General features: G+C 36.2%; 1 protein-coding gene across 1 annotated transcript in view; it reads left to right on the forward strand.

Annotated features, from left to right (window-relative positions):
• The window catches only part of LOC149780448 (DNA (cytosine-5)-methyltransferase 1.S-like), a 101,505-nt gene that overhangs the window by 56,959 nt on the left and 30,249 nt on the right, over positions 1 to 14,297 (forward strand). The window contains exons 18-22 of the mRNA XM_089937387.1: positions 1,796 to 1,879; positions 5,466 to 5,590; positions 7,095 to 7,200; positions 10,747 to 10,859; positions 12,126 to 12,237. Of these exons, the coding sequence (XP_089793513.1) occupies positions 1,796 to 1,879; positions 5,466 to 5,590; positions 7,095 to 7,200; positions 10,747 to 10,859; positions 12,126 to 12,237 (540 nt within the window). The remainder of the gene's footprint in view (positions 1 to 1,795; positions 1,880 to 5,465; positions 5,591 to 7,094; positions 7,201 to 10,746; positions 10,860 to 12,125; positions 12,238 to 14,297) is intronic.

A 14,297-nucleotide genomic window follows, 5' to 3' on the forward strand; every position in this document is an offset into this window, starting at 1 on the left:
ATGGTGATTTGAGTTTATGTGTTTGCCTCACCTGTGTAAACATGGTAGACATGAGTACCACTTCTGCCAACAGATTCAGGAGTGACCAAATTTTTATACAAGTTAGATACCGGTCAGGAGGGAAAGGAGAATACATCATTGTACAGTCACAGGTTAGACTCCCTGTCTCAGCTTGTCTTGGGTATTAATGGATATTTGGAGATGCCAATAATTCCAAATTTGGTGGAATTCCAATTTTTAGCCTCATTTAATACCATTATGATGACCTTGTAGATTCCGAGTTTTAGGTCATATAATCTTGTGTAAAGTATATTTTGAACACAGAAGTGCTTGTGGAGCAGTTGAATATTGAGCCGTCTGAAGTCAAATGAGCTAGGTGCCCTTATTCGCTTGGGAAAATTTAAGAATGATGTTGAGTGAAGTGCCTCATTGCAACTGGAAAAAATTCATGATAGATGTTGAACTGAAAGCATATGATGACGACTATGCCTTTCAGGAAAAAAACATGTTACAGACATATTTAATGGAATAAACAAGGCATTAACAAGAAGCAAAAACCATGCCTTTATGATCTTTTCTCAACAGACTTCCATGTCTCATGTAGTGGGAAAGATGACTAGAAAGCATGTTTCAACAGACTTTCATATGCCATGTGGTGGGAAAGATGACTAGAAAGCATGTTTCAATAGACTTTCATATGCCATATGTGGTGGGAAATATGACTAGAAAGCATGTTTCAATAGACTTTCATATGTCATGTGGTGGGAAAGATGACTAGAAAGCATGTTTCAATAGACTTTCATATGCCATATGGTGGGAAAGATGACTAGAAAGCATGTTTCAATAGACTTTCATATGTCATATGGTGGGAAAGATGACTAGAAAGCATGTTTCAATAGACTTTCATATGCCATATGGTGGGAAAGATGACCAGAAAGCATGTTTCAATAGACTTTCATATGTCATGTGGTGGAAAAGATGACTAGAAAGCATGTTTCGTGGCCCCGAGTGGTCTAAAGCGCTCTCCGTTACGGATCACTGCCATCTCACCTATGTCTGCATAGGTTCGAGTCTTGGATTCAGCCAATGTGGGTATGTGAGAGAGCTTGCCAGTAGCTTCTCGAGGGTCGGTGGTTCTTTCCAGGGTTTTCCCAGATTCTTCCTCCACCGTTAATACTGGCTGCCATGTATAGCCTATCGTGTGCTGAAAAATGGCGTTAAACCCTACAACAACAACAACAACAACAAAGTATGTTTCAATAGACTTTCATATGTCATATGGTGGGAAAAATGACTAGAAAGCATGTTTCAGTAGACTTTCATATGTCATGTGGTGGGAAAGATGACTAGAAAGCATGTTTCAAAAGACTTTCATATGTCATGTGGTGGGAAAGATGACTAGAAAGCACTTTTCAACCAAAAACCACCATAAATCAGGAAAATGTGTTCTGTTTTTATGTTCAGATTCTAATTTTTACAACTGGCATTGCTATTTATCATTGGTTGTAGGTGGCATCATCTGAATATTTATGCCTCTGTAGTTTGCTGAATTCTGATTGCTTAAGATATCTGTGATACTAGTGGATATTTATGACTGTCATTGGAGATGCAAACGGTTGATTGCGAGCATTTTTCATGTCACTGTACCATAATGCTAAATTTATTTTCTTTAGTTTTAGTCAAAAAATGAACTGTCAAGATTTTTTTAATTAAGTTTATGGTTTAACTGAAAAAAGTTTCTAGAAATGCCTCATTATGTATTTTAAATAAATTAATTTGCACCATTGTTCAACAGATGAAGCTGGAATGGATGGGAAAACCAATAAAAGAAGATGGCAAGAGGACATTTTTTGCTGCTGTCTCCCTTAACAATGAGAAGGTAGGAATATTTTGAATAATTACTATTGGTATTGGTTGGCTGTTTTCAACTTTTAAGGCCAGAAGGGTGGCTTTTTGAAGATTTGAGACATTATTTGGTCTTCTAAGCTTAATGACTTTTATGTCTTATAATTACATATGGAGAAAGCTGATAGGAAATTTTATAAAATGACAAATAATCAGAATTCCATTTATTTTATCTAACCAAACAATGAAAAATGTTTTCTTATTTTAATAAATATATTTGAGCACAAAAGATCTGTTTAAAAGAAAGTATTGAGACTATGTTTTGTGATTATATTGTTAAGTAAATCTTTAGTGAACAATGTAGAGTTTTTGAAAACGAAATACATTATTTTTACATTATGCCTGTTTAGGTACATCAATATAGATGCAATTTAAATTTCTTTTAAGTACCTAACATAAAATGTAAAATCCTTATCATTTTAAATCTAAGCCATATATATTGTTGCATTTTTTTTGTTTTAAATCCCTAAGTTGGTGATTTCAAAATAGGTCTATGAATGTCAGACAAAAGGTCAGTAATGTCACATAATATGTCTGTATGTCAGACAATCAGTAATGTCACATAATAAATCTATTAATATCATATATTTGGTCAATAATGTCACATGATAGGTATATTAATGTCATATAACACTGGTCAACAGTGAAATCATTACTGACTTGAAAAGGCCCTAATCTGTAGTATTTTGGTGTGCCGAACACGAATATAACCGTGAAAAATTTGTATTGGCTCTCGTTTTGAAGATATTCATATACCTCATTTTCTATGTTTCACTGTGTAAATTTCTCCAGTAGGACTGCAGCAACATCCGGAATAATGATGTAACATTGCATAATACCATCATGCTCACATCATCCACAGTTGATTGCATCATTTTCTGATGCAATGCAATACTAATGCCATGCGGCTGCTGAAGTAAGTTGACGTCAGCAGTGTACTATACATGTGTAGGCCTATTATACTAATGCCAGGCGGCTGCTGAAGCTGACGTAAGCAGTGTACTATATAAAGCCCAATCAGATAGGTTCAGCATTTAAAATATTTTAGACGTTGTGCGAGACAGTTCAAGCTACTGTTACATAAAACTTATTATTTTATCCATTTACGTACAATAAAGAACAGTAATGCCTCGAAAGTGTGTTAATACCGCGAACAATTTTTGCTATATTTGTGGGGAAGTGACATTTGCCAACCAGAAGAAAAGTATCGATTCTCAAGTGAAGAAGGCATATCATCTTTACTTCGGATGCAAGGTTGGTGACCAAGACAAGCCTTGGGCTCCGCATATATGCTGTGCTACATGTACAACACAGCTTTCACAGTGGTTGAATTGCAAAAGGTCATCAATGCCGTTTGCAGTCCCAATGGTGTGGAGAGAGCCAAGCAACCACCTAAATGACTGTTACTTCTGCTTGGTTCCTCCTCTTTCCGGCGGAATAACGAAGCGAAAGAAGTCGAGAATAGTCTACCCAAACATTCCGTCTGCATTGAGACCAGTTCCACATGGTGAGGGACTTCCTATTCCAGAACCTCCAGCAGAATATTCTCTTGATCCATCTGACGAAGACAAAGGTGAGTCGACCTGTTCTTCTCCTGGTCCATCAGCATGCAGTGATCCAGATTTTCACTGTGGTGCATCATCAACCCCACACAGAATAACACAGGAAGAACTAAATGACCTGATTCGTGATTTGGACTTATCAAAGAACAAGGCAGAATTGCTAGGATCAAGACTCCAACAATGGAATCTTCTAGAAGAAGATGTCACAATTACTGCATATCAAAAGCGTCACCAGCAATTGGAGCCTTTCTTCAGAAAGGAAAGTAATCTGATATTCTGTTCCGATATTGAGGGCCTGATGAATGCTTTAAAAATCACTCATGACCCACAAGAATGGAGACTATTTGTGGACTCTTCGAAACTGAGTCTCAAGGCTGTGCTTTTGCACAATGGAAACATTCTTCCATCTATTCCAGTAGCGTATGCTGTCCACATGAAAGAGACATACGATAACTTAAGGCAGCTACTGAATTCCATTGAGTATAACAAGTACAGCTGGCACCTCTGTGGTGATTTGAAGGTAGTTGCCCTTTTAATGGGACTGCAGCAAGGATATACAAAATACATGTGTTTCTTATGCGAGTGGGATAGCCGAGCAAGGGAAATGCACTACATGAGGAAGGAATGGACTCACAGGCAGAATGTAGCCATTGGAGAGAAGAATATCCAACACCCAGCTCTGGTTGAGGCTCAGAAAATCTTGCTACCACCCCTTCACATCAAACTAGGTTTGATGAAGAACTTCGTGAAAGCCATTGACCGGACTTTGCCAGCATTCCGATACCTGCATGAAAAATTCCCTCGACTCAGCGAAGCAAAGATTAAAGAGGGAGTTTTTGTGAGTCCTCAGATTCGAGAGCTTTTCAAAGATGACCGGTTCAACAACTTGCTGGAAGGTGACGCGAAACAAGCATGGAATGCTTTTTGCCTAGTTTCTACAAACTTCCTCGGAAATGTTAGGGCAGAAAACTATAAGGAACTAGTAGAAGACATGTTGATGAAGTATAAGAAACTTGGCTGCAATATGTCTCTAAAGATTCACTTCCTTCATTCCCATTTGGATTTCTTTCCTAGCAACTGTGGTATTGTTAGTGATGAACACGGCGAACGTTTTCATCAAGATATCGCAACAATGGAACAAAGATACCAGGGAAAATGGTCCACTACAATGCTGGCTGACTACTGCTGGACACTCCTCAGAGATGCTCCCGAACAGCTGTACAAGAGACAGGCGAAGAAATCAAAGATGTAGTCAATGACTTGATTTTTTATAGGTAGGCTATTACAGTTGACCTTTTACTATTGGAATGCATTTCGTTATGTAAACATTAATTTCTTGCAGATTACAAAAAAACTAGAGCCAATTTTGCAATTTGACTGTCATATTCGTGTTCAGCACATAAAAATTGATAAGAATTGACTAATTTTATTTCAGTAACATGACTTTTGTAAAAATTTGTTGTCCAGTGTAATCGGTCAATAATGTCTTTGAATGTCAAACAGTATTTCAGTAATGTCACATAATAGGTCTATGAATGTCAGACAATAGGTAAATAATGTCACATAATAGATCTATGAATGTCAGACAGTAAGTCAATAATGTCACATAATAGGTCTATTAATGTTAGACAATAGGTCAGTGTCAAATAATAGGTATTTTAATGTCAGACTATTAGTCAATAATGTCACATAATAAGTCTATTAATATCATACATTTGGTCAATAATGTGCTTTGTCTACACAAGAATGGGGTGATTCTCGATCTGATTTGTTAACATGTCCACAGTTCTGATCCAATTTTGATCAAACAGATCTCTGACAAGTCTGCTTACGGGTCAGATAACGAGTTGGGAGTTAACACCAAATAGAAGAAAATAAATTTGTGTGCAAGTTCAATGTATACAATGATTGTTGTGGGTGGCAGCTGGGGACTATGTATTGGTAAAGTCAGATGAAAAATTTTTGTGCAAGTTCCTAAGTATGCAATGATTGTTGTAGGTATCGGCAGGGGACTATGTATCGGTAAAACCAGATGATCCTACAATCCCAGTCTACATTGCTCAAGTTTCCTATCTCTGGGAAGAATCAAGTGGAGCCAAGAAGTTCCATGCTCACTGGTTCTGGTAGGTCTATTTAAAGTGTAAACTTTTTTATGTAAGTTCTTCAGTAAGTCCTACCAAGTCCTGTAATATCAATATTCCCTGATTATAACACTGTCCTGTAATGTCCAATATTCCCTCATTATAACACCAAGAAGACACAATACAGGGAACAAAAATGTTTGCTGTATAAAAGTAGTTGATGGATAAACAGCTGATAGATAAAAGTCATAACTGTTTTGTTATGTATTCACCAGTCCAGTGGCTTAGTGGTTAGAGCGTCCACCTCAGATGCAGGAGGTCGTGGGTTCGATCCCTGGCTGAGTCATACCAAAGACTTCAAAAAATGGTACTAACAGCTGCCTCGCTTGGCATTAAGCATTAAGAGGTTATTGTTAGGACTGGTTGGCCTGGTGTCAGGATATTGTGCCTGGGTAGGACATCATGCTACATGTCTGCGACATGATTCCCCAGTTTTAGGCATTGCTATAAACTGCCACACTGCAGATATCGTTGTGATATGACTGAAAAATTGTTAAAGCTGTGTTAAAAATCCAAATCACACACGCATACCCATATGTTTTACATCATGTACCAAACTTAATGGGCAGCTTGCTGTGGGGGGTGTTAAGGAGAATAAAAAACAGTTTCTACACAATCACATTAGTTCTACATACATACCAGGACCCAGCTTTTGAGATGCCTTGTACTAGGGACAAGGAAGAAGTTTGGGGGTCAATTACGGTCAAGGATATCGTTACTGAAAGAAGAACAATAGTTTTGGCGCTGAAATGTAAGTTCTTGTCAGTGTACCTTTATTAGATCATTGTTTTGCAGATTGTGTTTTTAAAAAAAGTATTTATTTGGATTTCAAAAGAGGTTGAAGTAACAGCGACTGAAGGAAGAAATATGGTTTCCACATAACAATGACCGAACTTTTAATGCTTTTCCTTTGGATAATGAATAAGCATATTAGTTTTGGAGTCAAGATCACTGAAACTGCACAAAGAAAAATGGTTTCTGAACACTAACATCAGTAACATATCAGAGACCAAGATCAGACATTATCAGTAGCTTGGACCTGACACACAAGAAGCTGATCAAAGCACTAAGATAACTGAAGGAAGAAAAATGGTCTCTGCAAAAATTAGAGATATCAATCATGTACAATAAAGTTGGTAGAGTGTTTGCTCTGAAGGTGTGGAAGAAGTCTATCAGTATGGATGTAAAAAGATGAAAATATCTGGATGATTGTAGAAAAATGGGTTTGTTGAACAACTTTTATTTTTGAGATCCCTGACCAAGCCTTGTGGATGGCTTGTGCTTAGGGTAATAAAGTAATATTTAGATTATTGAAACTACAGATCAGAGGTCACAACCATGGTAAGTCTGAAAATATTGGTTTCTGCAACTTTACTTCATGGCTACATACCTTGACCGCATGTTGGGTCATTGAAACCTATTGGTCATTAACCTCTATATAAGACATATAATGTGCCTTTCAGGCTTCTTTTTTTTTTTGTTTCAGCCGTGGTAGTGACTCTGTGTTAGGTGAGACAAGTGATCCCCTCGAGCTGTTTTTGGCAGATGATTGTGAAGACATGAACCTTGAATTTGTTTTATCTAAAGTTCAAGTGAGTATGACCATTGAGCGCGCCAGTGGCAACACCGTATCGCCATGTTTTGGAATCCATAGTTAAATGAAGATACACGCATACCATATTGCCATGTTTTGGAATCCATAGTTAACTGAAGACGCATGCATACCATATCGCCATGTTTTGGAATCCATAGTTAATTGAAGACGCACGCATACCATATCATCATGTTTTGGAATCCATAGTTAATTGAAGACACACGCATACCATATCATCATGTTTTGGAATCCATAGTTAATTGAAGACGCACGCATACCATATCGCCATGTTTTGGAATCCATAATTAATTGAAGAGACATGCATACCTTATTGCCACATTTTGATCTTGGAGTCCATAGCTGCCAACTGTCCCGTTTTTTCCGTATTTGTCCCGTATTTTGGAACTGAATACGGGTGTACGCCTTTTTTTGCACAAACAGTTACTGCTGTCACTGTATCTCATCTTCGTTATATTCAACTTCTAATCATGTTGAATAGGAAAGCAGAATATTCAGAATTTTTTACAGGAAAGACACGAAAACAGAACTGGAAGGACAATTGTGCCATCTAGTACAACTCTACGTTTTGCAAATTGTGTAATGTGATTTTGCTATTGGGCATGGAGGCGCCCATGAAATAAAGAGTATGAAAAAGCTAATAAACATCAGCTTCCTGCATTATCATACACAACTCAGCCTGAACTTAGGACGTATATAAATACCAGAGAGAACCTTGATGTAATTCGCTCAGAATTCAGTTAATTCAATTTCTTTTGGAAATTAACCTTCCTCTTTCAGTTACTAGTGTTGCTGGCGATTTATTTCACACACGTTTTCCAGACAGTAAAATCGTAAAGGATTACTCGTATGCTAGAACAAAAACAGTTCAATAAGAAAATCACACAGAATTGGGGTCATCAATGAAAGTTGATAATTCAAATTGATAATAATTGGGGAAAAAATAAGGTGTGGTAAAGGCTACTATAAACAGCTTGTGTGTTGCACTCATGCACCTTCTGAATGGGTACCCGAATGGAATATGGTACAACACATGCATCTTTAACATTAAATAATTATGTAAAGCACTGTCCTACTTTACTGGTGGTTGTATATGTTGTAAATAGTTACACATGCATTAAAGTTTTAAAAATCAGTATTTGTTCCTGAAAATCGGTATTTTCATCACAGGCAGTCAGTATTTTTTTATTCGGGGGTTGGCAGCTATGGGAGTCTATAGCTATTTGAAGAGTCATTTGTACGTTGTTGTCATATTTTGGTCATGGAATCTGTAGTTGAAGAGACTTGCATACCTTAACACCATGTTTTTGTCATGGCTATAGCTAATTGAAGAGATATTCATACCTTAACACCATGTTTTTGTCATGGCTGTAGCTAATTGAAGAGATATTCATACCTTAACACCATGTTTTTGTCATGGCTGTAGCTAATTGAAGAGATATTCATACCTTAACACCATGTTTTTGTCATGGCTATACCTAATTGAAGAGATATTCATACCTTAACCCTTTACCTCATGCAAGCGTCTTTGGACACCTCTACTCCATTCGCAAGGAAGCATCTTTTGACGCCTCTACAAGATTTGCATGGAAGCGCCTTTTGACGCCTGCTGTAAACATCAGCCATTTTGAGCTAGTTTTCATAGTGCCACCTTCGGGGAAAACCCCCCTATTAGATACTACATTCATTTCTGCAAATGACAATTACGTCAGATCACGTGGTAGCTATTCATGCACTGGTTGATATCTGGTATTTAAAGTAACTGGGTCGTAATCTCCACTCACCAAAATGGCAGTCGCAGATTTCATTCAGTACGTATGAAGTTTTCACAATTAGAATAACAGCCACGAAAGATTAAATAAATTAGGTAAAGTCTCTCATATTGATGTAGGCAGCAATTAGTTTTTATAAATTATCAAATTCAGATGACTTAGTGATGTAGACGCACATGAAAACCTTGTAAATTTCGAGTATCGGAAATGGCAGCTACGGTTGGTCACGTGGCCTCACTGACATGACAGTGAACGAGTTCTCTCAATTTTGAAGCACATAAAAAATTCTTCTGTGAAAAATAATTACACAGCTATAACAATCGGACTTTACTCCTAAATTTCTCCACGTATTATATATGTGTACCAGAAATGTAAAATGGTTAAAATTGCTGTTAAACGTAACATACACAACATTGCTTAACAGTTCACAGGCAGGATTTCATTCAGTACTTACGAAGTTTTCACAATTATAATCACAACCATGAAAGATTAAATAACTTAGGTAAAGACTCTGATATTTATGTAGGCAGCAATTAGTTTTTATTGATTATCAAATTCAGATGACTTAGTGATGTAGACGCAGACGAAAAACATGTAAATTTCGAGTATGGGAAATGGCAGCTACAGTTGGTCACGCGGCCTCACTGACATGACGGTGAACGAGTTCTCTCTCAATTTTAAAGCACATAAAATATTCTTCTGTGAAAAACAATTACACAGCTACAACAATCGGACTTTACTCTTAAATATTCTCACATATAAAAGATGTGTACCGAAAATGTAAAATGGTTAAAACTGCTGTTAAACGTAACATCATTACATTGCTTAACAATTCACAGACAGGCCTATGCGTATGCGGTCGGCTAGGTAACAGGTATTCTATTTATAGCGTGCTGCACTTTGTCACAATGCTCTATGAGGTAAAGGGTTAACACCATGTTTTTGTCATGGCTTTAGCTAATTGAAGAGATATTCATACCTTAACACCATGTTTTTGTCATGGCTGTAGCTAATTGAAGAGATATTCATACCTTAACACCATGTTTTTGTCATGGCTATAGCTAATTGAAGAGATATTCATACCTCAGACCTTGTTTCTCCCTGGTCATTTGCAGTTGTGACCAGAATGCAGGATTTCCTGTGTCATACAAGATAATGATTCTTTTGTTGTAAAATATTCATGCTAGTTAAGATAAATATTAAATTTTGTCTCAGTTACATTCAACTGGCTGCCCAAGCCCATTTTCATCAGCTATGTTGTTATAAGCTCACCTAAATTTTCACAGTGACTTTGTGGGTGTCATTTTGTGGTCCACTTTCCACTTTTTAAAATTAATATCTGGGATTCTTTTGTCACCTCCTTTCACTTGGACTAATGTACTAGTCTTCATATGGCGGTGATTTGAGTTTGAGACCCCTGGTTTATGCTCACTTTGACTTTTCCATTCTCAGATGGCTTGAAAAATCCATCCATATTGATGATAGCGGTTGGCTTTAAAGTTGCGAGTCGACATCTCAAACTGACCATAGCCAAAAACTGTTTATTGCTACACTGTTTCCGGAATGATTGGGTGCCTTTATGTTCAAATTACAAATATTAAGTTTTTGAAGTATCACAAGTGATATTAACCTAAAATGAGATTTTGTAACTTTGCTCTTCATTTGAAATATTTCTAATTGAAAAAGTTTGCAGGCTGCATATTTTGTAAGATTATACCTATTTTAAGGAACTAGTAACATTCTTATGTCTCCAGGTAATTTACAAAAAACCAGCAGAAAATTGGAAGATGTTAGGTGGAGTCAAGGATCCCAACAATGACAGACCTATCAAAGAGGATGATGGGAAGACTTATTACTATCAAAAATGGTAAGTACATGTATGTTCTACTTGATCTTGTGATACATAACCGGCTTTGTGGATTTGCTTTGTTTACTTGCAGGAATAGGTTTAGTCTGCATATATCAGATATTCATATTATTGTGACCTTTGCCGTGTAGGATTAGGATGATTAGATACACATAGGGTTAGATTAGAAGATATAGTGTATGATTACAAATGTGGCAGTGGCAGTACTAGACAGGAGATCTTGACTGTAAAATTTACAAAAGTTAGATACAGTGTACTGGTGATAAAAAGGCTGTTTTCCCAAGGATCGATCACACATACATAACCACAGGAACATCATTAATATACTTTTGTTTAGAGGTAACATATTGAGGCAAGACTGTATATAGGTCATGCTGTTGTGCCAATGAGCCTTTTTTGTCATCTTTGGCAAATGAATGTTCTCTCCATGGCAGCCATAAGATGCCTAAAAAATGACCCATGAATATAAAGATGAAGCTTTAAAACATTCTAGCCTGAATTGAGTGTTGTATCCCATGCTTACTGAATAGTGTTTTTATTACCAACTTTAGTATAAAACAATCTATTTCATTGGCTGCTTGAAATGTCTTATTGATTCTGATTAGCTTGGGGAGAAAAAAATAAAAACCACTTAAGTTTCAGCAGAAGTGGTTAAATGACGACAGGATTATGTCATGGCTAGACCCTAACAACATATTTCTACCTGCATCAACACTTATGTGAGGAATCCATTAACCACTGACCCAACTTTCAAACACCAGTGTTGTTCAGCAAATGTAACTGTGAGAAAGCTTGCCAGTAGTTTCCTGTGAGTCTGCTTCTTTCAGGGGTTATCCTTACTTGAACCTCCACTTACTACATGGGCTGCCATATATTTCCTATATTATGCTGTAAGTAAAGTCATTACATGGGCTGCAATCTATATTATATATTATGCTGTAAGTAAATGTGTGTTTTCCATTTGTTTTCATCAAATGCAAAGAAGTGCCTTGTTCTCATTCTTCAGTACTAATGTTTACCAGCGGGTGAGCAGACTGGTTTCAGTGTATAACAGCTAGTGTTAGAAGGGTCACAGGAAAAGTTTTGAAATTTGTCATTAACACAATCTGTTTATATTTCTATTTGAGCTAGTTGAGAGTTTTTTTCTGGGTGAGTAAATTTTTTAGATACTTGCCCGATTTGTGCAAGTGGAATTTTAGAGAGAATTTGCCTGATTTGGCAAGTGGAATTTTAGAGATAATATATTGTTTTGTTGGTTTTTTCCAGGTATGATGCAGACCATGCTCGTTTTGAAGATCCCCCAGAAATGATAGAACCACCGGAACATCTAAAACACAAATTCTGTATCAGCTGTCACCGCCTCAATGACCTTAGAAAGGTAATTTTGTCATTCTCTACATACCACTGAAATATAGTCTAATTATATTCAGTGCCTACCACTGTACTCGAGACAGTTAGCTTTGACCCCATTTACCTGATACTTCAATAATTTAACTGTATTGTGAATGTGTGTGCCTGCCATATCCATAAAACTTGGTTGTCTTGGAAACATTTTAGTCAAAATATTTATAGTTGTTAATTGAAGTGTTGTAAGACTTGATAATGAAAAATGCATCTGCGGATGGTAAACCATCACCACAATGGTACTTAACTCTATCATCTAATTAACTCATTACTAGGTTGAGTTATTTATTGTCTTGCCAGCTTTAGCAAAACATTTGGGCCTGCAGCATCAGCAGTTACGTTTTCGGTCCAAAAATTTCTATGTGGTCAAAAGTCCCATACTTTATGAGGGATTGCTACTGTACTTGGCCTGTAAAATCTGAGACATGCTCTTCTACCCTCACACCAACCCTTGGGCATGGTTAGGATAATTTGAAAATCTTTGTAAACTTTTTGTAAGTTAAGGTTTTTAGGACTTTTTAATAAGGCATATGAATTATTAGAAGAGATTAAATGCTTATTCACACATCAGTAACATAAACGCTTGTCATCTTTGTTGTCCTTTGTTTTATTCTAAGTTTAAGTACATGTAAATGTTGGGTCTTTGTTTTATTCTAAGTTTAAGTACGTGTAAATGTTGGGTCTTTGTTTTATTCTAAGTTTAAGTACATGTAAATGTTGGGTCTTTGTTTTATTCTAAGTTTAAGTATGTGTAAATGTTGGGTCTTTGTTTTATTCTAAGTTTAAGTACGTGTAAATGTTGGGTCTTTGTTTTATTCTAAGTTTAAGTACGTGTAAATGTTGGGTCTTTGTTTTATTCTAAGTTTAAGTACGTGTAAATGTTGGGTCTTTGTTTTATTCTAAGTTTAAGTACGTGTAAATGTTGGGTCTTTGTTTTATTCTAAGTTTAAGTACCTGTAAATGTTGGGTCTTTGTTTTATTCTAAGTTTAAGTACCTGTAAATGTTGGGTCTTTGTTTTATTCTAAGTTTAAGTACGTGTAAATGTTGGGTCTTTGTTTTATTCTAAGTTTAAGTACGTGTAAATGTTGGGTCTTTGTTTTATTCTAAGTTTAAGTACGTGTAAATGTTGGGTCTTTGTTTTATTCTAAGTTTAAGTATGTGTAAATGTTGGGTCTTTGTTTTATTCTAAGTTTAAGTACGTGTAAATGTTGGGTCTTTGTTTATCCAGCTCATAAATGTAGAATAGATCCCATGTGCCCTCATCCTTGTCACATGACACCAGGTCAGCGAATGGAGGCAACTATTTGACATGGGATGCTTTCTGTGATAAAGTTTCAGCTTTGTAGTTAAATTGTTAATAACCAAACTTGTGTAGATATTTCCATTAAGAAAGATCCTGTTTATCTGCTTATTACCTGATTATGTTATCCCATTGGAAAATACCTGGGCTTGCTTTCGATGCTTTGCAACCAAGAGATCAATGAAACATTATTTTGGAAGAAATGTGCGTTCAGCTAATTTTTCATTAAATGCTCAAGAAGCAAACAGCTTTCCTAATTTCACCATGTGTCTGGTTCAAGTCAGACTATATGAACATTTTTTTCTTCATAGGTCCCTCATATTTATATATGAGCATTTGATAAATATAAAACGTAGAACAGCATGAACAAAATTAGACTGTCTTATCTCACTTTTCACTTACTGAGTTCAGACAAGTATATACAGCAGACAGAAACCTTAGAATTTGTTTATTGTAGTCAAAATGACAGATCACTGTTTATCAATTGTAAGACAGATCTGTGGAGAAAATTTGTCATCGAAAAATATGATTGGAAACGATGCTTTTTGATAAAATGTTTAGAGCTGACGAATTATTTGTAAAAATCATTAGGTGATTTAGCAAAATGTGCGTATGTAGCATTTTAAACTAGAAGTTTCAGTATTTATGTGAAATTATGTTTCAGTGATTATTTATATAATTCTTCCATATTCACAAAAAGCCAGTGACTTGAACTAGGTAAAATCCGACTTCT

Source organism: Sinohyriopsis cumingii, chromosome 16, assembly GCF_028554795.1.
Source record: "Sinohyriopsis cumingii isolate HCF-2022 chromosome 16, ASM2855479v2, whole genome shotgun sequence".
NCBI classification, from domain to species: domain Eukaryota; kingdom Metazoa; phylum Mollusca; class Bivalvia; order Unionida; family Unionidae; genus Sinohyriopsis; species Sinohyriopsis cumingii.